The sequence below is a fragment of the Siphateles boraxobius genome, unplaced genomic scaffold, assembly GCF_051911475.1.
Source record: "Siphateles boraxobius isolate OS27281-9 unplaced genomic scaffold, OSU_SipBor_1 6, whole genome shotgun sequence".
NCBI lineage: Eukaryota > Metazoa > Chordata > Actinopteri > Cypriniformes > Leuciscidae > Siphateles > Siphateles boraxobius.
In genome coordinates this window covers 1,143,001-1,169,844 of record NW_027509186.1, presented here as the reverse complement: position 1 = coordinate 1,169,844, position 26,844 = coordinate 1,143,001, and the positions used below count along the sequence as shown (strand labels likewise).

At 42.5% G+C, this 26,844-nt stretch overlaps 1 protein-coding gene and 9 non-coding genes across 10 annotated transcripts; 1 reads left to right on the top strand and 9 right to left on the bottom strand.

Moving 5' to 3' along the window:
- Positions 1 to 6,716: 6,716 nt before the first annotated feature.
- trnav-aac (transfer RNA valine (anticodon AAC)) lies at positions 6,717 to 6,789 on the bottom strand. Its single transcript has one exon. It is a non-coding gene; the product is annotated as a tRNA-Val (tRNA).
- A 407-nt stretch (positions 6,790 to 7,196) lies between these two features.
- Positions 7,197 to 7,269, bottom strand: trnav-aac (transfer RNA valine (anticodon AAC)). The gene has a single exon. It is a non-coding gene; the product is annotated as a tRNA-Val (tRNA).
- Positions 7,270 to 7,483: 214 nt separating this feature from the next.
- On the bottom strand, positions 7,484 to 7,556 carry trnav-uac (transfer RNA valine (anticodon UAC)). The gene has a single exon. It is a non-coding gene; the product is annotated as a tRNA-Val (tRNA).
- Positions 7,557 to 8,204: 648 nt separating this feature from the next.
- trnav-cac (transfer RNA valine (anticodon CAC)) lies at positions 8,205 to 8,277 on the bottom strand. Its single transcript has one exon. It is a non-coding gene; the product is annotated as a tRNA-Val (tRNA).
- A 123-nt stretch (positions 8,278 to 8,400) lies between these two features.
- Positions 8,401 to 8,473, bottom strand: trnav-aac (transfer RNA valine (anticodon AAC)). Its single transcript has one exon. It is a non-coding gene; the product is annotated as a tRNA-Val (tRNA).
- A 553-nt stretch (positions 8,474 to 9,026) lies between these two features.
- Positions 9,027 to 9,099, bottom strand: trnav-cac (transfer RNA valine (anticodon CAC)). The gene has a single exon. It is a non-coding gene; the product is annotated as a tRNA-Val (tRNA).
- A 475-nt stretch (positions 9,100 to 9,574) lies between these two features.
- On the bottom strand, positions 9,575 to 9,647 carry trnav-uac (transfer RNA valine (anticodon UAC)). Its single transcript has one exon. It is a non-coding gene; the product is annotated as a tRNA-Val (tRNA).
- A 2,617-nt stretch (positions 9,648 to 12,264) lies between these two features.
- On the bottom strand, positions 12,265 to 12,337 carry trnav-aac (transfer RNA valine (anticodon AAC)). The gene has a single exon. It is a non-coding gene; the product is annotated as a tRNA-Val (tRNA).
- Positions 12,338 to 13,104: 767 nt separating this feature from the next.
- On the bottom strand, positions 13,105 to 13,177 carry trnav-aac (transfer RNA valine (anticodon AAC)). Its single transcript has one exon. It is a non-coding gene; the product is annotated as a tRNA-Val (tRNA).
- Positions 13,178 to 22,215: 9,038 nt separating this feature from the next.
- LOC143715745 (uncharacterized protein F54H12.2-like) lies at positions 22,216 to 23,523 on the top strand. Its single transcript, XM_077207480.1, has one exon. It carries the CDS (start codon positions 22,216 to 22,218, stop codon positions 23,521 to 23,523), a length of 1,308 nt encoding a protein of 435 aa, XP_077063595.1.
- The last annotated feature ends 3,321 nt before the right edge of the window (positions 23,524 to 26,844 follow it).

Genomic DNA, 26,844 nt, shown 5'->3' with positions numbered 1-26,844 from the left:
ACACACACACACACACACACACACACACACACACACACACACACACACACACACACACACACACACACACACACACACACACATATCTCATACACATAGATAATCTAGTCGGTTATATAATTGGTTTCTTCAACATAGCTGAACTGCTCAGTTATGTCTGAGTCAAGACATGAGTCAGTGGGCCAAGTGACTGCAGGTCCTTCAAGGCATAGGGGATGTCATGGGACAAAACCAAAGTCCAGATGCATTGTGCATGTCCCTGGTCTTGTATATGGACCACTCGTGCAATTATGGGCAAACGCAGATTCTGATGCAAGATTAGCCAGAATGAAAGAAATACGTGACAAGAGATTAGCTGAACCACTGGAATCTGCTCACAGAATGACTGTAACCTGTGAACTTACACCAGACACCCTTACAGAAGGTGATGGATATCACAGAGAATGCTACCAAAGATTCACCATGAATCTCAAAAGACTCGACCAGAAGCCTGAACTATTAGCAGCAAGTTCAAGGCAAAGTCAGAGGGCCTCAACTGGTGACAAGGTGCTCTTCACACCTGACTGTATATTCTGCAACTCAATTACACGGAAGAAGGTAAAAAATAAAGGGATATGGACGACTGAGGGGTTAAGAGAGTTTGAGTGTGATGGGTAGAGAACAGTCCTCAAAGTTGCAGAACAAAAATTTGATGAAAATTCATCAAGAAAAATGGAGAAGTGCAAGCACAGAAAACAAGGCCAAACAAATCCAACTAGTAGAAGCTCACGGTGAGGCATTTGGTGCTGTATCTCGAGTAATTGACAAGGAAATCATCGGCAGAAACAAAATGATGAAATTGACTGATCTGACCAAAATCTACATAGCTCATCTGGAATGCACAAACTTCCCCAATCCCAAATTGCGTGGGGAAAAGCTCAAAGCTAAGCTAGAAACACATGGACAATACAAGGAAAAGGTGGCATTCTGCAAGCTAAACAAAAAAGGCCGTTTCTCGACATACATTGTGTACAACTCACAAAGTGACATTACAAACCTAGTGCAGTGTGCATATGAACTTGGTTCCAAAGACATGATCCAGGAGACTGGCCATTATCTACATGAGGAGATTCTGGAAAGCTTTGCAAAAGCTGATGAGTTGAGATGGCCACCCTCTGCCCAGGATCTTGTAAGCATGAACATTGTAATTCCATCTAATTTGGAGACATTTCTGTGTCATGTGATATGTGGCAAACCAAAATCACAAAGCTCCAAAATGAACAGGCTTGTAAATTCAATAGGGCAAGACATATGTCGCGCCACAACAAATGGAGAATGGAAACTTCCAAAGCATATGCTTATATGCATGACACTTAGACACCTTTTCAGGAGTGAAAAATGAATTACCCTATTTAATCGATTGGGCCATTCAGAGAATTATACATTCTCCCTTGAACTGGAAACTGCACTTGCTGAGGCTGTGGCTGAGACATCCAGTCTTTTGTCTACACAAATCATTAGATCACCAGGATCCCCTTCCATTTTCCACTCAGAATTTGATAATTTTGATCAGTTGCTCAACAACTTAACTGGAATGGATTCAATTCACACTGCACATGGCATTATGTTACAGGACATAGAAGGCAAGCCGGAGAATCATGGCGGAGTCCGTATCGATATTCCATCCACTTCCAGGAAAACAAAACGACATTCTTTTGAGCAGGGGTCAGCTGAAGCTCTTCCTGACTGCTATATTACACAACGGAAAAGTCCTCAAATAACCATACACCAAAGAGTAATTCCTGATGGTGAGAGGGCTCTTCAAGATGCTACCATGAAGCACTTTCTGTGGGTCTTGATCCGTACAGCATGCAGCAAATCAGATCAACAATTTCCAGGATGGACAGGTTTCATCACAATGTCAGGACGAACCCCTGAAAGTCTGACAACTATTGATTATTACCCTGTTATTCCAAGCCCAATTACAGACTACAAGACAGTAAAAGAATGCCTTCGATATGCTGAGGAGGCAACAGCAGAAATCCAACAACAGTATGTTGTTACAACATTCGACTTGGGGGTATGCATGAAAGCATATCCCCTGATTTGGAATGATCAATCTAGGTATGATAAACACATAATATTGATTGGTACATTTCATCTGGCTTGCGCATATCTGAAGATGGTGGGCAAGAAAATGGATGGATCGGGTCTCTCTGATATCTTGTTGGAAGCTGGGCTGATTGCATTAGGTTCTCTTCAAGGTGTCCTTACTGGTAAACATTATGACAGATCACTACACTGTCATAAGGCAGTATTGGAATGTCTTGAAAGACTTCTCCTATCACAATACCTCACAAGTATTGGAGAGAAAGAAGTATTCTCTCAATTACCAGAGGGATCAAAGGGGATACTAGATGAACTGCTGAAAGCTCCTTCTAAAGAAGCCTTAGATGCAACAAGGAATGATGTTCCACTGCAGAAGTACATCGAAGGATATCAACAGTTTCGAGAGAGTGTAAAAGCTGGACATCTAGGGAAGACAGCACAGCTGTGGACATCTTACATGGACCACATCTGGTTGGTACTGTCTCTCATCCATGCAGTGAAACATAATGATTTTCCCCTTTATGCTCAGTGTTTGCACCTTATGGCAGACCTGTTTTTCAGCTTTGGAGGCCAGAATTATGCCAGATATCTCTCTTACTTCTCCATATTCATTGCGAACATTGAAGTGTCACATCCTGGAGCCACAGAGTTGTTGAAAAGAGGGGCTATTAGCGTTGCACGTTCCTTCATTCCAGGTAACCGCTGCGTCGTAGATAAAACTATGGAGGAGACCTTCATGCGACATGCTAAATCTCATGGGGGTGCTGGTGGAAATGCTTTTGGTGTGTCAGGAATTCTGACAAATTATGATGCCTACCAACGTTGGGTACGAACAACCCATGCTAGATCTCAGTATGTTAATGCAACCCTCAGTATGGCTGACATGCTGTCTGGAACAGCTGCAGAAACCAAGCATAATGAGCTTCGTCCAGCTGAGATGTTGAGGAGTGAAAAGTTGGTGAGAAAAACAATTGAGGCAGTGGAGAGCTTCCTTAACCCTTTTGAGTTGGGAAGCACTGACAACTTGTTTATTCTTTCTTCTGATGCTGCAGTATCTGCTGAGGTCCAAAGAGATGTTTTGAGAGCTGAACAAGCAGGCAAGGTTGCCAAGGATATTTTTATTGCGACACGCCTGGAAAAAGGTTGTGACTTCTTTGAGCCTATCAAGCGCCTTGGCCTCAAAACCTTCACGGACATGAACAAAAAGAGCAAAGTTACAACAACAACACACAAAGTAATACAGTATCAGCAGCAAGGGAACATTGCTTTCCAGTTGTTCATGAAGTCCCAACAGCAAGGTCTACAATTGGACATGAGGGAACTACTCACGTACCCCTTGACTCCTGTGCCGTACAGTATAGGCACTGCTGATGGTTTCTTGTCCAAAACAGATAAGTCAAAGTCATTTGCTTACCTGGTAAAAGCCATCAATGATGCTGCCCTACCATCCACAGATCAAACTCTTGTAATTATTGATGGAAATGCCTACTTTTACTTCTTGAAGGAGGTACCAGGCAGCTTCAAACAGATATGCAGTAAGGTGTTTGACATGATGCCAAAGACAGGCAATGTTGTGTTCAGCACAGATAGTTACTTCCCCAATTCTGTGAAAACAATGGAAAGACAGAGGAGGGGTTGTGGTCAAAAGCTTATCATAAAAGGTGAAAATACCAAAAGGCCAGCAGATTGGAAACAGTTCCTCGCCAATGATGAAAACAAGCAACAATTTATTGCACTACTCATCCGCCTTTGGAGTGAAGACTCATATGCCAGGAAGCTACATGGGAGACAAGTGATCATAACCTGTGAAGGAACAGCATATCTGCTAACGTCTGAAGATGGCAGCTCAACATGCAGAACAGAAGTCCTGAGCCTTAAGTCTACCCAAGAAGAGACAGATTCTAGAGTCATTCTCTACTGTGACTTTGCCAGAGACAACAACTACAGCAATGTTGTCGTTAAGAGTCCTGATACTGACATATTTTTCATCTTGTTACACTATGCTCTGGCAATGTCAGACTTAAATATTATGTTTCACACTGGCACAGGAAACAAGAAAAGGCTCATTGATGTGAGTGAAATGTCTCGTAGTTACTCTCAGCAACATTTGACAGAACTAATGGCACTTCACGCCTTCAGTGGTTGTGATACCACTAGTGCATTCAAGGGGTTAGGCAAAGTCAGGCCATTGAAAACCCTCTCTAGGATGCCAAAGTTTGGAGAAACTCTTGCCAGGCTGGGAGACACATGGGATGTACCGAGGGATCTCTTTGATCTCCTCAATGAGTTCACCTGTGCTCTGTTTAGTAGACCACGAGTACGAAGTGTTGATGAGTTGCGTTTCTTGCGAATGAGTGAGCTGTGCTCCAAAGATGACAAGCATCTAGCCCACTCAAGAAATGTGGACCTGGCTACACTCCCCCCATGTGGGAGGAGTTTAGAGCAACACATCAGCAGGGTTAACTACCAGGTTGGAATATGGAAGGTGGCCCATATTGCCAACCCTGACATCCCTGATGCTTGCAATGGACACGGTTGGACACTGGTTGACCAAAAGATTGAGCCTCTGTGGTATGAGGGATGTGTTCTCCCACAGCAATTGGCAGATATCATTGAATCTGTGAGTGGCAGGGATGAGGAAGATGAATCAGATGATGATAGCGTAACAGATGAACAGTACTTATCTGATGATGACAACTCTGAGTCAGACCAGGATTGAAAAACAGTTTGAGTGTCATGTTACACCTGACATATGCATGAAATATACATGTATTTTATTGATTGGTAAAACATATTACCCTAATAGTAGGTCATTATACCTACTATTTGTTCAGTGTTTCTTTGGGAAAGGGAAGCTATGTATGCTGTAGTTCTCTTACAGCATGTGTGTGTGTGTGTGTGTGTGTGTGTGTGTGTGTGTGTGTGTGTGTGTGTGTGTGTGTGTGTGTGTGTGTGTGTGTGTGTGTGTGTGTGTGTGTGTGTGTGTGTGTGTGTGCGCATGATGTATATAGGTCTTGTGTGTTAATGTGTGTTCTTGTGCATTTGTGTGTGTGTGCGCATTCAGTATATAGTTATTTTCAATGCTGTATGTAGTTCTTGTATATAATTATTGTGCGTTTGTGTGTCTGTGTGCATGCTTGCATGCTGTATATAGTTCTTTTCCATGCTGATTTTAGCTTTTGTATATAGGCCTAGTTATTTTGTGTGTCTGTGTGCATGCTGTATATAGTTATTTTCCATGCTGATTGTAGTTTTTGTATATAGTTATTTTGTGTGTCTGTGTGCATGCTGTATATAGTTCTTTTGAATTTGTGTGTGTGTGCATGCTGTATATAGTTAATTTCAATGCTATATGTAGTTCTTGTATATAGTTATTGTGCGTTTGTGTGTCTGTGTGCATGCTGTATATAGTTCTTTTCCATGCTGTATGTAGTTATTGTATATAGTTATTGTGTGTGTCTGTGTGCATGCTGTATACAGTTCTTGTGAATTTGTGTGTGTGTGTGTGCATGCTGTATATAGTTATTTTCCATGCTGTATGTAGTTCTAGTATATAGTTATTGTGCGTTTGTGTGTCTGGGTGCATGCTTGCATGCTGTATATAGTTCTTTTCCATGCTGTTTGTAGTTTTTGTATATAGTTAGTGTGTGTCTGTGTGCATGGGAAATCCGGAAATTACAAAGGTAAACAACAGCACGACACACGTAGATGGTGCACGTGTCAGCAACGTCTTTGTTATTAAACATTGTGAAGTGCTGTTCCAATCCCATCTATACCTATCTGAGCTCATGTGGTCTCACACACTCACTAACTTAGCACCTGAGATCAATTAAGTCTGTGAGTCTTTAGTCCTTAGTCCTCAGGGCTCACTTTGGGATTGGCCCTTCGTGTGTGTGTGCATGCTGTATATAGGAAATGGGCTCATTAAATCAACATAAGGCCTTAACTATATTAATTTTAGTCACTTACCAGGAAGCAGTATAGGGTGCCCTTTGATCTAAGTCATCATATGTTAAGCTTGAGTGTGTAATGGGTCACCTAAAAGCAGTTCTGATTGACTAGGCCAATTTCGACTTGTTAAAATCGCTTAAAATCGTTTTTTAGGGTTTCCCTATTCACAGGCCTAAAACAGGTAGTGCAACCCAAAATTTTCAATGTTAACATTCAGATTCATATTCTACACATCCAGACCTTTCAGAAAAGTATGGTTTTGTTGGGAGGTGGGGGGGGGGGGGGTGCACGGTAGGCCTATGTAGCTCGCCGCCTATAATTTTGTTGGCAGACCGAACATTTTATATTACTGTACAGGAAACTTCAATGGTTATTTGTTTTATTTTTGTCCTTTTCTAAGAGATTAAACCACAAACATCCCTGCAAGTGTACTGACCTGCTCAACAGAAAATCGCATACGAAATTTTTGCAAAAATCACCCACAGTTTCCGCCCAGTTTCAAACTGGGGACTTTTCGCATGTGAGGCGAACGTGATAACCACTACACTACAAACACGTCTTCAGGTTGCAGACATTAATCTTTAGGTGCACGCTTATTAAAAAGCATATAAAGGAAATGAGCGCTGCACCCACCTAGCGTGGCAAAGAGTTAAAGTTTTCTGTCAGAATCCAACCACTGTTTCTGCTCGGTTTCGAACCGAGGACCTTTCGCGTGTTAGGCGAATGTGATGACCACTACACTACAGAAACCTATTGATGAGGTGCATGTGCTTTTTAGAAGATGGCTCCTTCCCATAATCTGCTCTGCAAGCAGTGTGACAGTCTGTAAATTCCACAAACAACAGAACAGAGGTCATTCTGCATGGCAGCCTGCCTACAGCTCCTTGGTACGATGGCCTTCACCTGTCTCAAAAGTAAGGGTTCTGTAGCATTTATATTTAAAATGCATCCACTTGTTTAAGCCCAGTTTTGAACTGAGGACCTTTTGCGTGTAAAGCAAACGTGATAACCACTACACTACGGAAACTTGATTTGGACGGCACCCACCTAGTGTCATTCGGCATGGCAGTCTGCCTACAGCTCCTTGATAAAGGAAAGGAGCACTGCTACCACCTAGCGTGGCAAAAAGTTTAAATTTTCTGTCAGAATCCAACCACTGTTTCTGCTCGGTTTCGAACCGAGGACCTTTCGCGTGTTAGGCGAACGTGATGACCACTACACTACAGAAACCTATTGATGAGGTGCATGTGATTTTTAGAAGATGGCTCCTTCCCATAATCTGCTCTGCAAGCAGTGTGACAGTCTGTGAATTCCACAAACAACAGAACAGAGGTCATTCGGCATTGCAGTCTGCCTACAGCTCCTTGGTACGATGGCCTTCACCTGTCTCAAAAGTAAGGGTTTTGTAGCGAATTGCAGCATTTATATTTAACATGCCTCCACTTGTTTCCGCCCAGTTTTGAACTGAGCACCTTTCGCGTGTAAAGCGAACGTGATAACCACTACACTACGGAAACTTGATTTGGACGGCACCCACCTAGTGTCATTCGGCATGGCAGTCTGCCTACAGCTCCTTGATAAAGGAAAGGAGCACTGCTACCACCTAGCGTGGCAAAAAGTTTACATTTTCTGTCAGAATCCAACCACTGTTTCTGCTCGGTTTCGAACAGAGGACCTTTTGCGTGTTAGGCGAACGTGATGAACACTACACTACAGAAACCTATTGATGAGGTACATTTGCTTTTTAGAAGATCGCTCCTTCCCATAATCTACTCTGCAAGCAGTGTGACAGTCTGTGAATTCCACAAACAACAGAACAGAGGTCATTCGGCATGGCAGTCTGCCTACAGCTCCTGGGTACGATGGCCTTCACCTGTCTTAAATGTAAGGGTTTTGTATCGAATTGCAGCATTTATATTTAACATGCCTCCACTTGTTTCCGCCCAGTTTTGAACTGAAGACCTTTGCGTGTAAAGCGAACGTGATATCATGGCATGTGCTTTTTAGAAGATGGCTCCTTCCCATAATCTACTCTGCAAGCAGTGTGACAGTCTGTGAATTCCACAAACAACAGAACAGAGGTCATTAAACCAAGAACATCCCTGCAAGTGTACTGACCTGCTCAACAGAAAATCGCATACGAAATTTTTGCAAAAAACACCCACAGTTTCCGCCCAGTTTCGAACTGGGGACCTTTCGCGTGTGAGGCAAACGTGATAACCACTACACTATGGAAACAAGTCTTCAGGTTGCAGACATAAATCTTTAGGTGCACCCTTATTAAAAAGCATATAAAGGAAATGAGCGCTGCACCCACCTAGTGTGGCAAACAGATAAAATTTTCTGTCAGAATCCAACCACTGTTTCTGCTCGGTTTCGAACCGAGGACCTTTCGCGTGTTAGGCGAACGTGATGACCACTACACTACAGAAACCTATTGATGAGGTGCATGTGATTTTTAGAAAATGGCTCCTTCTCATAATCTGCTCTGCAAGCAGTGTGACAGTCTGTGAATTCCACAAACAACAGAACAGAGGTCATTCGGCATTGCAGTCTGCCTACAGCTCCTTGGTACGATGGCCTTCACCTGTCTCAAAAGTAATGGTTTTGTAGCGAATTGCAGCATTTATATTTAACATGCCTCCACTTGTTTCCGCCCAGTTTTGAACTGAGCACCTTTCGCGTGTAAAGCGAACGTGATAACCACTACACTACGGAAAATTGATTTGGATGTCAGTCCCACCTCTTCTAGGGTACGCTTGTTCAAAAGCGACTGAAACTATAGACTGCCCAGTGTTTTTAACATGGCAAAAAGCTGCTAATTTTGTTGGCAGACCGAACATTTTATATTACTGTACAGGAAACCTCAATGGTCATTTGTTTTATTTTTGTCCTTTTCTAAAGAGATTAAACCACAAACATCCCTGCAAGTGTACTGACCTGCTCAACAGAAAATCGCATACGAAAGTTTTGCAAAAATCACCCACAGTTTCCGCCCAGTTTCGAACTGGGGACCTTTCGCGTGTGAGGCGAACGTGATAACCACTACACTACAGAAACCTATTGATGAGGACATGTGCTTTTTAGAAGATGGCTCCTTCCCATAATCTGCTCTGCAAGCAGTGTGACAGTCTGTGAATTCCACAAACAACAGAACAGAGGTCATTCGGCATGGAAGTCTGCCTACAACTCCTTGGTACGATGGCCTTCACATGTCTCAAGAGTAAGGGTTTTGTAGCGAATTGCAGCATTTATATTTAAAATGCATCCACTTGTTTCCGCCCAGTTTAGAACTGAGGACCTTTCGCGTGTAAAGCAAACGTGATTACCACTACACTACGGAAACTTGATTTGCACGTTAGTCCCACCTCTTCTATAATCTGCTCTGCAAGCAGTGTGACAGTCTGTAAATTCCACAAACAACAGAACAGAGGTCATTCTGCATGGCAGTCTGCCTACAGCTCCTTGGTACGATGGCCTTCACCTGTCTCAAAAGTAAGGGTTTTGTAGCATTTATATTTAAAATGCATCCACTTGTTTCCGCCCAGTTTTGAACTGAGGACCTTTTGCGTGTAAAGCAAACGTGATAACCACTACACTACGGAAACTTGATTTGGACAGCACCCACCTAGTGTGATTCGGCATGGCAGTCTGCCTACAGCTCCTTGGTACGATGGCCTTCACCTGTCTCAAAAGCAAGGGTTTTGTAGCGAATTGGAGCATTACATTTAAAATGCCTCCACTTGTTTCCAACCAATTTTGAACTGAGGACCTTTCGCGTGTAAAGCAAACGAGATAACCACTACACTACGGAAACTTGGTTTGGACCTCATTCCCACCACTTCTAGTGTACGCTTGTTCAAAAGCGACTGAAACTATAGACTGCCCAGTGTTTTTAACATGGCAAAAAGCTGCTAATTTTGTTGGCCGAACATTTTATATTACTGTACAGGAAACCTCAATGGTCATTTGTTTTATTTTTGTCCTTTTCTAAAGAGATTAAACAACAAACATCCCTGCAAGTGTACTGACCTGCTCAACAGAAAATCGCATACGAATTTTTTGCAAAAATCACCCACAGTTTCCGCCCAGTTTCAAACTGGGGACTTTTCGCGTGTGAGGCGAACGTGATAACCACTACACTACAAACACGTCTTCAGGTTGCAGACATAAATCTTTAGGTGCACGCTTATTAAAAAGCATATAAAGGAAATGAGCGCTGCACCCACCTAACGTGCCAAAGAGTTTAAATTTTCTGTCAGAATCCAACCACTGTTTCTAGTCGGTTTTGAACCGAGGACCTTTCGCGTGTTAGGCGAATGTGATGACCACTACACTACAGAAACCTATTGTTGAGAGGGATGTGCTTTTTAGAAGATGGCTCCTTCCCATTATCTGCCCTGCAAGCAGTGTGACAGTCTGTAAATTCCACAAACAACAGAACAAAGGTCATTCGGCACCCACCTAGTGTCATTCGGCATGGCAGTCTGCCTACAGCTCCTTGATACGATGGCCTTCACCTGTCTTAAAAGTAAGGGTTTTGTAGCGAATTGCAGCATTTGTATTTAACATGCCTCCACTTGTTTCCACCCAATTTTGTACTGAGGACCTTTCACGTGTAAAGCAAACGTGATAACCACTACACTACGGAAACTTGGTTTGGATCTCATTCCAACCTCTTCTAGCGTACGCTTGTTCAAAAGCGACTGAAACTATAGACTGCCCAGTGTTTTTAAGATGGCAAAAAGCTGCTAATTTTGTTGGCAGACCGAACATTTTATATTACTGTACAGGAAACCTCAATGGTCATTTGTTTTCTTTTTGTCCTTTTCTAAAGAGATTAAACCACAAACATCCCTGCAAGTATACTGACCTGCTCAACAGAAAATCGCATACGAAATTTTTGCAAAAACCACCCTTAGTTTCCGCCCAGTTTTGAACTGGGGACCTTTCGGGTGTGAGGCGAACGTGATAACCACTACACTATGGAAACAAGTCTTCAGGTCAAGCAGTGTGACAGTCTGCCCAGTGTTTTTAACATGGCAAAAAGCTGCTAATTTTGTTGGCCGAACATTTTATATTACTGTACAGGAAACCTCAATGGTCATTTGTTTTATTTTTGTCCTTTTCTAAAGAGATTAAACAACCGAGGACCTTTCGCGTGTTAGGCGAATGTGATGACCACTACACTACAGAAACCTATTGTTGAGAGGGATGTGCTTTTTAGAAGATGGCTCCTTCCCATTATCTGCCCTGCAAGCAGTGTGACAGTCTGTAAATTCCACAAACAACAGAACAAAGGTCATTCGGCACCCACCTAGTGTCATTCGGCATGGCAGTCTGCCTACAGCTCCTGGGTACGATGGCCTTCACCTGTCTTAAAAGTAAGGGTTTTGTATCGAATTGCAGCATTTATATTTAACATGCCTCCACTTGTTTCCGCCCAGTTTTGAACTGAAGACCTTTGCGTGTAAAGCGAACGTGATATCATGGCATGTGCTTTTTAGAAGATGGCTCCTTCCCATAATCTGCTCTGCAAGCAGTGTGACAGTCTGTGAATTCCACAAACAACAGAACAGAGGTCATTCGGCATGGCAGTCTGCCTACAGCTCCTGGGTACGATGGCCTTCACCTGTCTTAAAAGTAAGGGTTTTGTATCGAATTGCAGCATTTATATTTAAAATGCATCCACTTGTTTCCACCCAGTTTTGAACTGAGGACCTTTCACGTGTAAAGCAAACGTGGTAACCACTACACTTCAGAAACTTGATTTGGACGTCAGTCCCACCGCTTCTAGGGTACGCTTTTTCAAAAGCGACTGAAACTATAGACTGCCCAGTGTTTTTAACATGGCAAAAAGCTGCTAATTTTGTTGGCAGACCGAACATTTTATATTACTGTACAGGAAACCTCAATGGTCATTTGTTTTATTTTTGTCCTTTTCTAAGAGATTAAACCACAAACATCCCTGCAAGTGTACTGACCTGCTCAACAGAAAATCGCATACGAATTTTTTGCAAAAATCACCCACAGTTTCCGCCCAGTTTCGAACTGGGGACTTATCGCGTGTGAGGCAAACGTGATAACCACTATACTACAAACACGTCTTCAGGTTGCAGACATTAATCTTTAGGTGCACGCTTATTAAAAAGCATATAAAGGAAATGAGCGCTGCACACACCTAGCGTGGAAAAGAGTTAAAGTTTTCTGTCAGAATCCAACCACTGTTTCTGCTCGGTTTCGAACCGAGGACCTTTCGCGTGTTAGGCGAATGTGATGACCACTACACTACAGAAACCTATTGATGAGGTGCATGTGCTTTTTAGAAGATGGCTCCTTCCCATAATCTGCTCTGCAAGCAGTGTGACAGTCTGTGAATTCCACAAACAACAGAACAGAGGTCATTCGGCACCCACCTAGTGTCATTCGGCATGGCAGTCTGCCTACAGCTCCTTGGTACGATGGCCTTCACCTGTCTCAAAAGTAAGGGTTTTGTAGCGAATTGCAGCATTTATATTTAAAATGCATCCACTTGTTTCCACCCAGTTTTGAACTGAGGACCTTTCACGTGTAAAGCAAACGTGGTAACCACTACACTTCAGAAACTTGATTTGGACGTCAGTCCCACCGCTTCTAGGGTACGCTTTTTCAAAAGCGACTGAAACTATAGACTGCCCAGTGTTTTTAACATGGCAAAAAGCTGCTAATTTTGTTGGCAGACCGAACATTTTATATTACTGTACAGGAAACCTCAATGGTCATTTGTTTTATTTTTGTCCTTTTCTAAGAGATTAAACCACAAACATCCCTGCAAGTGTACTGACCTGCTCAACAGAAAATCGCATACGAATTTTTTGCAAAAATCACCCACAGTTTCCGCCCAGTTTCGAACTGGGGACTTATCGGGTGTGAGGCAAACGTGATAACCACTACACTACAAACACGTCTTCAGGTTGCAGACATTAATCTTTAGGTGCACGCTTATTAAAAAGCATATAAAGGAAATGAGCGCTGCACACACCTAGCGTGGAAAAGAGTTAAAGTTTTCTGTCAGAATCCAACCACTGTTTCTGCTCGGTTTCGAACCGAGGACCTTTCGCGTGTTAGGCGAATGTGATGACCACTACACTACAGAAACCTATTGATGAGGTGCATGTGCTTTTTAGAAGATGGCTCCTTCCCATAATCTGCTCTGCAAGCAGTGTGACAGTCTGTGAATTCCACAAACAACAGAACAGAGGTCATTCGGCACCCACCTAGTGTCATTCGGCATGGCAGTCTGCCTACAGCTCCTTGGTACGATGGCCTTCACCTGTCTCAAAAGTAAGGGTTTTGTAGCGAATTGCAGCATTTATATTTAAAACGCATCCACTTGTTTCCGCCCAGTTTTGAACTGAGGACCTTTCGCGTGTAAAGCAAACGTGATAACCACTTAACTTCCGAAACTTGATTTGGACGTCAGTCCCACCGCTTCTGGGGTACGCTTGTTCAAAAGCGACTGAAACTATAGACTGCCCAGTGTTTTAAAAATGGCAAAAAGCTGCTAATTTTGTTTGCAGACCAAACATTTTTTATTACTGTACAGGAAACCTCAACGGTCATTTGTTTTATTTTTGTCCTTTTCTAAAGAGATTAAACCACAAACATCCCTGCAAGTGTACTGACCTGCTCAACAGAAAATCGCATACGAAATTTTTGCAAAAACCACCCACTGTTTCCACCCAGTTTCGAACTTGGGACCTTTTCGCGTGTGAGGCGAACGTGATAACCTCTGCACTACGGAAACACGTCTTCAGGTGGCAGACATAAATCTTTAGGTGCACGCTTGTTAACCCTCTGGGGTCCAAAGTGTTTTTGGGGTTCTGGAGGTGTTCTGACATGCTCTAACATTTGAGCTTTTTTCAGTTATTTATAAACATGTTAATGGCAAAGGTGTAAATTCACTCTATATAGCACAAACAGGGCTACCATAATATGTTAGCAAGATGTATGTACATGTTTGTATTTTTGAGAGAATATTGTTTATGCATGGTTATTGAAAAAACTAAAACTTAAAGTCTCTGAAATAAGGCCACAAAACACATACTAAATATGTGTCCACAAGACTTTTGACTAATTGATGTTCTCGCCTAGGATTTTTGCTTCAAAATGATCTGAAAATCATCCTTCCAAATCATTCACATAAAACAATACATTGATTTAAATTTAGTAAAACACTTTTTGTTTGGAAAGGCAATATGCGAAATGGGCGTGACTCATGTATAATGGTCTGATTCACACCTGTGAAGACAAAAGACCTGCTTAATGAGCCGCATAATGAGCTTTCCACAGGTGTGTCACTGAGCCACAAGAAAGAATACAAGGACACAAGAAAAGAAATGTGTATATATACTACAAAATTGGTTCACAGTTGGAAACATCTATAAAAAATAGTATTTTTCCACTTGTATTTTTGCTTGCAAATTGTATAATATCCAAGGTGAACATTTCTAGTAATTGTGTAGTTAATTCTCATACTGTATTTTCAGAAAGTTTTGAATATGTATCCTCTCCCCAAATTTGTCACTAATAAAACACAATACAAATAATTTGAAGAGAAGGCTTATATTGACCTTTTAAGATTTTGTTTACATCTACCTTGTAAATATATTATTTGCTATTTTATTAAAAAGGTTACAATTACAGCAACAATTAAAATAACAATATTTCAAGTGTAATATTTCTTTGTAAAAACTAAAGTGTACATTTTATCATACATATTTCAAATTTAAGGATTCATTAGTTTGAATAAAGCCTACATTGGAACAAACACTATAATAGCATCCTAGTTGATGACTTTATTTTTGACAAAACAAACATAGCCTAATATATTTAACATTTGAGCAGAAATTGGTGAACAAAAGCTTATTCAATGTGGCAGTAGTCTATAGTTTAGGCTACAGTAAACAGTTAATAATCTATTTAAAACTAGTCAACAAAATGTTGTCTTTCATATTTCTTCTGTAACATAGGCATATTGTTTGTTGTTTTTATGATAGCCTATATTAGGGCATATAAATATTAATTTGCAGTTTAATACGTTGCTAATACAAAGACATTTTAACGTTATTTCAACCTATTTCAGTCGATTTTCACTCATCTCAGTATAGCAATAGGGTTTGGTAAAAACTGTTCAGTTCATTCATTCACACACGCGATTCATATTTAAACAGTCTTTTTGCAGTTTACATACACTATGATATCGCGATTAGAACAATAATAAAAAAACTTACTTCTCAGATGGATATTTCATATTTCTTTGTAAAAACTAAATTATACATTTTATCATACATATTTCATAGTTAAGGATTCATTAGTTTGAATAAAGCCTACATTGGAACAAACACTATAATAGCATCCTACTTGATGACTTTATTTTTGACAAAACAAACATAGCGTAATATATAACATTTGAGCAGAAATTGGTGAACAAAAGCTTATTCAATGTGGCAGTAGCATATTTTACATTAAACAGTTAATAATCTATCCAAAACTAGTCAACAAAATGTTGTCTTTCATATTTCGTCTGTAACATAGGCATATCGTTTGTTGTTTTTATGAGCCTATATTAGGGCATAAATTTTAATTTGCAGTTTAATACGTTGCTAATACAAAGACATTTTAACGTTATTTCAACATATTTCAGTCGATTTTCACTCATCTCAGTATAGCAATAGGGTTTGGTAAAAACTGTTCAGTTCATTCATTCACACACAGACGCGATTAATATTTAAACAGTCTTTTTGCGGTTTACATACACTATGATATCGCGATTAGAACAATAATAATAAAGAACTTACTTATCAGATGGATCCGTTGCTCCTCGGAATGAAAAAAAAACAGCACATGTTCTGAGGTAAATGTCCCAGGATTACTCCTCACACAGCCTCGCAAGAAGAAATAGTAGGCTACATTAATCTGATGATTACATTTGTTGTGTTATCGCGTTTATGAGGGGCGTTGACACTTTGCATGTGTTGCTTCAGATCATTTGCGTTTGAATACCGCGCGCTCTCCGTGGGCGTGTCAGATTAGCAGAATAATGAGCTAAGAGAACGATAAGTAGATCGGCTGACACCTCTCTCTTTTTTAATAGATTACATAAACAGAGAATATTTATTTTAGTTTTGAATTAGATATTTTAAAAGTACAAACTTAAATGATTATAAAGATATATTGCTCGTGCTTGTGTGAATAGTATTCGCTGAGCTTTGTTTAAGTTTAGAGACGTGCACCAGAAAAAAATTTAACGGAGACAGAGAGGCAGAAAGCACACCCTGTTTATTTTCTTCATTTTACAAAAGCACACGGTTTTGATGTTAATGTGAGTGTACACAAAAAAAGAAGACCCTCTATAGTTTATAATCATGTATTGATTTTATTTATATGACGTAAAATGACGGAGTATTTTAAGTCTATGTTGCTGCTATGTGGAAAAAAAACGACCCAAGAGAGTTAAAAAGCGTATAAAGGAAATGAGCGCTACACTCACCTAGCGTGGCAAACAGTATAAATTTTCTGTCAGACCCCAACCACTGTTTCTGCTCGATTTCAAACCGAGGACCTTTCGCGAGTTAGGCGAATGTGATGAGCACTACACTACAGAAACCTATTGATGAGATTGATGTGCTTTTTAGAAGATGGCTCCTTCCCATAATCTGCCCTGCAAGCAGTGTGAGTAGTTATAACCATTCGGCTTATGTCAAAATGATTTATGACCCTATGATTGACAGGTGGGCGGGGCTAACCTTTGACCTTCCGGAGGGTGTTCCGGAGGTCCTTTGATGTAGGGATTAACCTTTGACCTTCCGGAGGGGTTGTTCCGGAGGTCGCTTAATTTAGGGATTAACCTTTGACCTATCGATCGATCAAGTTGACAGTTGTCTTTACCCTATTGACCTTTGTATGATATGTGAAGTGGCCAGTTGTCTTTGCCAGTTGTCTTTGCCCCATTGATTTTGACCTATTGACCCCGGGGGGAAATAACTTCTTGGTGTGGGAAATCCCCTCCGTGTCGGGGTGAGAAAATAATTTTTCTAATGTCGCATATAGATTAGAATAGATTAGAATTACAAAAGTAAAATCATCTTACCGTTTCACTATGGTGAAGAATTGGATTAAAGTTGACAGTCTCCGCACTGTGTGTGTGTGCGTCTGTCTGTGAGTGTGTGCGTGTCATCCGATATCCTGGCATTCCTGAGCACGCTATATAAATAGGGACTGTGTGTTGTAGCCAGACCAGAAAGAGAACCATGAGCTACATGAGCATGGATGGTTCATCCTCCCCTAAAACCCCAGAGATGGCGCTGACCAGCAAGATGATGGAAAGTCTGACTATGGCACCGAGAAAGGCCATTGGACACGTCCGTTTGACAAACTTTCTCCATGAAACTTCGGAATGGACTCAAGCTGAATATATGATGTGTAGTAACCGTGTATTCGGGTACAAATTTCATAAACCCTCACGAATTGTTATACTCTACACCGCCGACGGCGTGGGTGAGTTTCAGCCTGGGGAAGATCCGTGTGTTGTATTTCCTGAAAAAGACTGGACTCTATTTTACACGTTTGTCTGGAAGGATCTGCACGACATCGGCGAAGAGCCTTTGTACACTGCCGAGTGGGACGGTGTAAGCCCAAACACCCGGTACCGTGTGGTAGGTGACCATACTAAAAAGAAGCCGAATGATTCTGTCTACATATTCTGCTGTAAAGACAAGACAAAGCTAGACAGCACTCGATCAGGAGTTATCCGGCCTAACGAGCATCACGATCTGTACGAAATGCAATTTGTGTTCAATTGGTGCGATCTGAATCTGCTGACTAGTTTTTTTTCAGCCATCAACAAAATGTTCAAATGGTGTGACCTGCACGACGGATACAACAAAATCAAAGTGCTGCTGTTCCACCCCGAGAGATGCGCGCGCAGCAGTTCGTTTACTAAGCCATCCACGCCCATTCACTACAGTCATCCTAAAGCTCGACTGTCAGACCCTCCCAAGCGTCTTTATAAACCGTGGTTAAAATTCTAGAACGTTCCGCCCTCTTCTACAACCTCATAAATTCCAGCGACCAGACCCTCCCGAGCAAACACATATAAACCATGGCTGAAGACGGAGGTCCAGAACCCACACACGTGTGCAGCTGCGGTATCTCTTTCGGCAACATTCTCGACCCTGACGATAGCGTGACCGACCATATTCTGACCGACGACGCCGGACCATCGGGTCTCCACAAAGACTGGCCCCCGGCCAAAACTACCAGACGTCGCATAGCCTTGGCACCGTGCTTTGAAAACGACTGGGCTCAGACTAAAACTACCAAACGTCGCTTAGACTGGGATTTGGAGATCGAGTGCGACTGCGCTTGCACTAAACCTTCACCACCATCCAACAAAAAGCTTGGATCTCACAACCTGACTTACGAGTCCGACGGACGCAACGACCCCGATGCTAAACCCAATTTAGATGCTACAGACGGATGTTTCAGCGACGTTGGATTCAAAATCATAAAAGCAGCGGTCGTGGTGCTGTTGCAACATCTCATTGGTGATAAGCTGAAGGAGGAATGTGAGGGGTGTGCGATTGATCATCCTAGCCAGCTGCAGCATTCCTGCCTGTTTGACCCTCCCAACTACTTCTTCGACCCACACTTTGATGAACTGTCAGGCAAGCTGTTTAAACCCAATTTTCATACCATCATTACTATTATCCTCAACCGGTGTGGGTTAAAATCTCGACCCCACCGTATTCAAGGAACAGTCGGGGGTATTCTGCATGAATCAAAAGACGAACCATTCATCACAGCCAAGCTAGAAGAAATCAGGGGGAGACTTCTGGACAAACCCTGCAAGGAGATCATCTACGACGTCGTTGATCTCTGGGAAGGTCTCTCCATCGTGAATGGGGAGTGACCAAACCTCCTCCGACATGGGCGTTGTGGGGAGTATAACACACTTTATAGCATCCATGTTTAAAGATCATTACAAAGACCAGATCATCGGTCTTATGAACAAGATTATTGAGGACGCATCCGATTCCCCGTTTGAAATTTTACGGGATGATGACGACAGTACACGTGAGACCAATCTCAAGAAAATGATGATAAATGTAAGAGGTCTGGGTCGTAACAATACATGGTGCTCTATGATCTCCGCATGTCTTGACGATGACGAACAAGTATTCTATGTGATAAAACAGGTTCTCGATTGGCTGTACGGTTCACAGTCTGACATCGGTGTCTATGATACGTTATCCATGTTCACGTTTGTAGTTGATGTATGTATCCATTTGGTCAAAAAGTCAAAGGGGTTAGACACTGATGATGAGGAGATGGTCGAACGTCGTCAATTGATTAACAACGTCGACCAAATTATTGAACTGTTTACCGATTATGTCCTAAACAGAAACATGTTTGTGTTCCGCGACTTTTTATTCTGGCTAGATTGTGATTAGACCGTTGTATTATATCCGTTTTACTTAGACTGTAACGTCATTATATCCATTTTTTTACTATGTTGTATTATATTCATTTTAACCTTGAGTGTGCATGTAGCATGATTATATCCATTTTTACTTAATGTTTGTTGTATTATATTCATTTTTTTTACCTAGCGTGTACAGACATGTCATTATAACCATTTTTACTTAGCCTGTATATTCTGTAACGTCATTATATCCATATTTTTTTAATAAAAGATTGATTCAAATCATCCGTACCTCTCATTCTTTCACAGCGGGTGAAACATCATCATCATCATGTCCGAGCTCATGAAAAAGGCTTATTATACACCGTCCAACCCAGGTTCTTTAGGGGGTAAAAAACGATTAAAAGATGCCGTCTTAAAAGATAGCGGAGTCCGCCTAAGCGATAAACAGGTTTCAGAATGGCTGGCTGGTGAGGATGCTTACACATTACACAAAACAGCGCCGATAAAATACAAACGAAATAGGGTGGTTGTATACGGAATCGATACTCAGTTCCAGGCTGATCTGGTCGACATGACCGCTTATGCCAAGGATAATGACGGTCATAAATATCTGCTGACCTGCGTGGACGTTTTCACCAAACACGCGTGGACCAGGGTGTTGAAGAATAAGAGCGGGGTTGAGGTTACCAAAGCGTTCGAGTCTATACTCGAAGAGGGGCGTGTCCCACAGAAATTGCAGACGGATCAGGGGAAGGAATTTTTTAACAAACATTTTCAAAATCTCATGAAAAAGCATGACATTAATCATTTCGCTACCGCTACCGATTTGAAAGCCAGCGTCGTTGAACGATTTAATAGAACGTTAAAAAGTCGCATGTGGAGATTTTTAACGGCTACCAATTCACGACGATACATAGATGTTTTACAGGACATTATTCAAGGGTACAATACCAGTTATCATCGCAGTATCAGAATGAGACCCGTGGACGTCAGCAGAGTCAATGAGGGTCAAGTGTTTCAAAACTTGTATGGGGATGTAAAGAAGAATAAGACCGAGAAACCCGTATTAAAGTTCAAAGTCGGCGACGTCGTCAGGATTTCTAAAGTGAGAGGTCCGTTTGCCAAAGGTTATGAGCAGAACTACACAGAAGAGTTTTTCACTGTATCCTCATGTATCCCGCGCCAACCCCCGGTCTACAGACTCAGCGATTATGACGGCGAAGTCCTTGAAGGGGTTTTTTATGAAAAAGAGCTGCAAAAAATAATTGTGAGTAAAAACAAATCTTTTAAGGTGGAAAAGATTTTAGGTCAGAAAAAACAAGGCAAATCTACGCTTGTTTTAGTGAAATGGCTAGGATGGCCTTCAAAATTCAACAGCTATGTAGATAAAAAAACTGTGGTGGACTTGCAATCTCCTTAAAACGCATCGACCATAACGGATGAGATCATACCATCATGGACGAGCACGGGTTCTACGTCACGCTACCATGCAATGCATCGTCGTGGGTTTACCCCCAAAATCGAATATCCAGCTATACAACCAGACTACCAAAAGCTATAAGCTTGAAAGGACCCTGGCAAGTCGGACTAGTCGAAATCGAATATCCTAGAAGTTGGTATAGCTTTAACGACAAAGAAGGATATTTCACCCTAAACATTGCGTCGGATGGTGATACGGTTAAAAAAAACACAGCGAAGCAATTAAACATAGCTGGAGGGTACTACCCGAATATTCGCGCCATCGTACGTGTTATAAATCAACTTATCCTAAATCATGGGGTATTGACTCATGATGAAATAAAAAACAAACTGTTTCTGGTGGCAAAACCCAACGTTTCACTCTACTTCCGAGGGAGACTCGGCATTATTTTAGGATTAGCGAAAGGCGGGTATCTCGGACAATCGAGCTACGATAAAGAAACAGATTTGACGAAAACCATTATGATGTACGCCCCCCATCAATGCGACATCAACGCAGGGTTCTACACGCTCTACGTCTACACGGACATTATCCAATATCAAGTGGTCGGCGATTCTCACGTACCCCTTTTGAGATGCGTACATATATCGGGTAAAACCAACGAGACGGTCATTGCTAGATACGACAAGCCGCATTACGCATCGATCGCCAAGGATCACATCACTGACATCACCATAGAGGTTAAGGACGATCAAAACAAACCGGTACCCTTCACTTACGGGAAAGTCATCGTAAAACTACACTTTAAACCAAAAAATGAATTATCATTATAGACCTAGAGAGAGTCCGGACTATGTCGCCTACTATCAAAACCAAGCCAGGGGAGCTTTACCGGGTTATGCCGGGGGAGGGGTTATGTATGGTAGCGGCTTAGGGGGTATTTTTAGAGGTCTGTTCAGGATGGCCGTACCTCTGTTAAAAAGAGGCTTCAGCATTGCAAAGCCCCACCTAAAATCGGCTGCTAAAAATATAGTATCCGACGTCTTCTCAAATGTATTGATGCGTTCCCACGACAATGATGCTAAAGCTCAAGGCGGATCTGGTCTGATGGTCATGGCACGTAAGAGAACGTCCAAACCTCCCGGTGTGAGAAGGCGTGGTCAATCGGGGGTGAAAAGGAAGAAAACAACACATGTATCAAACAAACGCTCACTCGTACGTAGAAAGCGTAAGAAGACTGTTAGGCGAAACGCGTCGGTCAAGAGAGGGGTAAAAACCATATTCTAACATGGCGTTACTGCATCGTATGTCGGGAGAGTGCATCAAGTCCGAGCTGGACTTATTTACGGTACCTCTGACACAGACCATCATCGAGAAAAACAGCTATTTAGAAGTAGCTCCGTTATCGGCCCTTTCGCCCTCTGCCCCGATAGAGTTTTTTATCGCGGGAAACGGGGATGATTATATGGATCTCAATAACACCATGCTCTATCTACGGGTGAAAATCACGCAGCCTGACGGAGACGATATCCCGCATCCGGCTAGGGTTGGACTCATTAACTACCCGGGCGCTACAATATTTTCGCAAGTCGACATAACCCTGGGTGATCGCCTGATATCTCAAAGCTCAAGCACCTATCCTTATCGCTGTATCATAGAGAGTCTGCTCAACTACGGTAAGGATACGTTGGAATCTCTGTTCTCCACATCGTTGTTTCACAAAGATTCGGCGGGTCAGATGGATGTGCATGACCCCCCTGGCAATAACGAGGGACTGACAAAGAGGGCGACCTATACCAGCCGGAGCAGGGAGGTGGAACTGTTTACCCCCATACACGCCGATATATTCTTCCAGGAGAAACTTTTACTGAATGGGGTGGATGTTAAGTTGCGATTTATTCGAGCAAAAGATGAATTCTGCCTGATGAGGGGCGACGACATTGCTTACAAATTAAATATAACGGCGGCATCCCTATTTGTCAAGAAAGTGTCTGTATCACCCCCGGTGAGACTGGCTCACGCACAGGCGTTACTGTCAACAACGGCCAAGTACGCCGTCGACAGGGTCTGTCTAAAAACGTTCTCAATCCCTACTGGGTCTCGTGTTCTGAATCAAGAAAATCTGTTTTTAGGAACATTGCCAAAGTCTATCATCATCGCCATGGTCGACAACGATGCATTCACCGGATCCTACACAAAAAATCCATTTGCGTTCAAACATTACAATCTGGAGTTCTTAGCCGTCTACGTCGATTCTCAGCAATTCCCCGCTAAACCTCTACAACCTAATTTCGAAGCCGGTGTGGCGGCGCGTGAATTTTATCAGCTTTCGATGGCGACCGGTAGACACCTTAAAGACCGCGCACTCTGTATCGACAGTAACGATTTCATAAACGGATACACGCTTTATGCGTTTAACCTCACCCCGGATGAAGAGTGTGGCCAGCACATTTCGCTTATCAAGTCCGGAAATATCAGAGTCGAAGCTCGTTTCAGACAACCGCTGCCAAATACCGTTAACTTAATCATTTACGCCGTTTTTGATTCTCTCATTGAAGTGTCTAACCGCAGACAGGTGCTGATCGATTACTATTGAGAGATGAACACACTTCAACTCACAGCTATCGTGGATAAAATGACGTGCAGAACACATTTTCTTGGGGTTCTACCGAGCGATCAACTACCCAAAAAACCTGTGAGGACCTTACCTGCGATGGGGATCATTAACACCGACCCCGCTCGGCTACCCGGTGAGCATTGGATAGCCGTTTATTTACCCGAAGAGGGGCCCGCTTGTTTTTTCGACAGCTTTGGCAATCCACCCAACAGCACCCGCTTCCCAACCAGCATCGATCACTTTCTAGCGACCAACCACCCCCAAGTATTATATTCCGACAGACAAGTCCAGGATTATTCATCCAATACCTGTGGGGAGCACTGTTTGTTTTTTCTATATCATTTAACTAAAGGTTGTGACTATGACCGTGTGTTGAAACTATACACCGACGATTATATTAAAAATGATAAAATGGTATCCCTATTTGTGAAGAGATTAAGACCGCATGTGTGTAATGATAAAATGTCATCCTGTGTGCAAACGTGTTTGATCTATAAATAAGAAATCTTAAAACATTTTATTTTTTATCGTCTTTATTTAATCGTAAGATACATTCGTTAAAATTCCAACCATTGCCTCGGATCACCGGTCGATATTTTAAACACAGAGTCTTTCGGAGTCCTGTAGCATGAATATTTCCGTGCCTTTTTATAAGGTCTAACATCGGGTGTGGTGGCGGGGGTGGCGGGTTTACTCTTTAGAGACTTAATCACGCTCCTGACCTGTTGATTCGGCACTGTAGAAAAAGGAATGTTTAACTCGCCAAAAGCCTGTAGAAACTCCGTCCATCCCAGAGGTCTCCGGTCATCCCGAACCTTTTGGGGGGCCGTCACATTTTTTAACAAATCAACCATGTGTGAACCTGGTACGACTTTACCCTTGAACACAAACTCCCCCGATTCGTTCCACCCGCTTAGTCCTTTAGCTTTAGACATCTTGTTTAATATGTATCTACTGTTTTTCACGCTTCTCGAAGGGACATTCTTCAGCACTTCGTCCTCCACAGCCCCCTCAGCAACACCGTCTTCAACATTAGCAGTGCGGGGAGCGGCTGGCGTTTGCGCATCTTTAGGCTCAGGGTCACTATGGGGTAACGAGAGGGTTAAAACCCCGCTCTCACGATCCCCTTGTCTAACGATGGTCAAAAACCTGCTTAGGGTATTGGTGTAAAGTTTGGCTTTTTCGTACGGATTCAAATCGGTGCGATGTAAAATATTTCTTATGGCACCGTCCAAATCGTTTTCCACAGTCTGTTGAATGTTCTCGCGTACATTCTCAGTTTTCATCTTATCCAGCTGATGCTGCGGGACTAAATACATCTTCTCAGCGTACTCCATCCTATCGATTGGCTATCAAGCTTGTCAGGAACGGGACGGCGACGCTTAATAAAGGTAAAAGGAAGCCGCCCTTTTGGTTGATGACTCGTTTCTTGGCCGCTATGCCAATTTTTTTATCGGCCACAAATTTGATTTCCGCTTTTCTCTTTTTCAGTTTTTGGTACTGCTGGCGATTGACCGGGATCGTGCCGTAGAGGATGTTTAGCGCCAATTCGCACAGCGATAAAATGAATTCGTCGGACACCGATTGTAAAATAACACGTCGTTGTTTAGGAGACGCTTTATGTAGCAGTTTTAACACCGGCAGATGTTTACAAAGTCTGGCGGACATGACGATTTATCACGTTCTTCTTTTTTTCGGGATATAAACCACTTGACGGTCGGACAGCAATCCTGTTCTGAGACGGTACTGCTCCGGAGTTTTAGCTTTATAGTCTATCAATAGGTATCCGAAAGATCGGTTGACCGCGTCGTGATAACATTCCATAAAGTATTTTGTGTTTCCCGGGTACATTTGTCGTCCTAGCATCGCTACCTGATTGACGTCCCTGGGGTTTTTAAACAAAATCATGTAATTGGCGTTTAAGCTGATGGTTCGACTGGACTTACCCTGTGCAAATAAATTTTGCACTATATAGATGCTGCTGAGATTCCGATGGTGACAATATTGCGTAAATACGCGCTGGAGTTCCAGGTTGGCGCTAGCTTGCTGCATCAAATCATCCACGATGAGAAGATTTGTTTTATGAGTAAATCATCGTCATTCAGACTCTCGGGTATTCCATGCACAAATTTAATGTCGTACAATTTCAGTACATCGTCGTACAAAGGCTGCCAGCAATCATACAACCATACAATGTTTTCAATTTTCTTGGAGATTATAGTCAAACCCTTTTCCAACAAAAGTTTTACAAAATAAGACTTTCCAGAATTGGACGGCCCACTTATAACACAACTAAATGGATGTTGAAGTCTGAAATCAAAATCGGAAACAACCTGAGACCCTCTGTGCATCACCTGATCAGTAGCCATAAGGAAGAGTGGTGAAATCGGGCAAAAGTCTGCGTTTATTATACACCACCTTGAACTTTTTAACGACTGATTTGTTGTGCAATGTGAGAGTCTTTTTATTCCTCACAATATTTTCGGTGTGAGCCAGGATGTGTTTGGCGCTATCCTGCGACGTCACATAACCGTCAACCAGACCAATCAGGGATTCCAGACAGATGGCTCGGGAGTTTTTTGCATTCAATGTTATACCCTTAGCTTTCATGCACGTCTTACCTTTGGCCGTCTTGTACCCATAAGATTTAGGCCCGCTCGTGCAAAAACACGTTATGAAGTCGCCGTCGTCTAGCTCGCTCGTCAGCTCCCCCAAATGACCCCCTAGAGGCGGTTCCCAGTCCCCCTCCCTAGACACAAAGACGACGGAGTCCGTATCTGAGTAAAGAAGCCGGTCGCCGAGTCTGTCCATCAATTCGTACAATTCCAGTCGTGCATGAGCCGTTGTAAACGCTCCTAGAAACACGTTAACGTCGTGCGCCTTACAAACATCGTCTTTGTCAGGTTTATGCTGAACGAGAGCTACGTCGTCCGAGACGAATGTGAAATAGGACAGTGTGTCGGTATTACCAAAAACGATTCTGGTGAAATCTTCGGGGTCGTTCACCAGAGTCGTTTGAGGCAGGTTCTGTCTTAACGAGAACCAACCCCAAAGCGAATTGAGAATCAATTTCGTGATTGCCCTCTGGGCGGCGTTGTACTTGATCTTTTCGGGGTCGAGTTGAACCCCCTCTTTTTCAAAATACTCAGGGATGTAAGTCTCTTTCTCAGCCTCCGTGACCACATTCGACGGATACCCTGACGCTTGTTGTTTCAAACGCAGAAACGTTTTGACATAATCGCCAAACAATGCGTCTGACCGCTGAGGAAAATGCCAAACCTCGTCTATCTTGGCTACCAC

Excerpts from the sequence above, each read along its gene's own strand:
- LOC143715745 (XM_077207480.1), top strand. The coding sequence starts at position 22,216 with ATGGCGTTACTGCATCGTATGTCGGGAGAGTGCATCAAGTCCGAGCTG.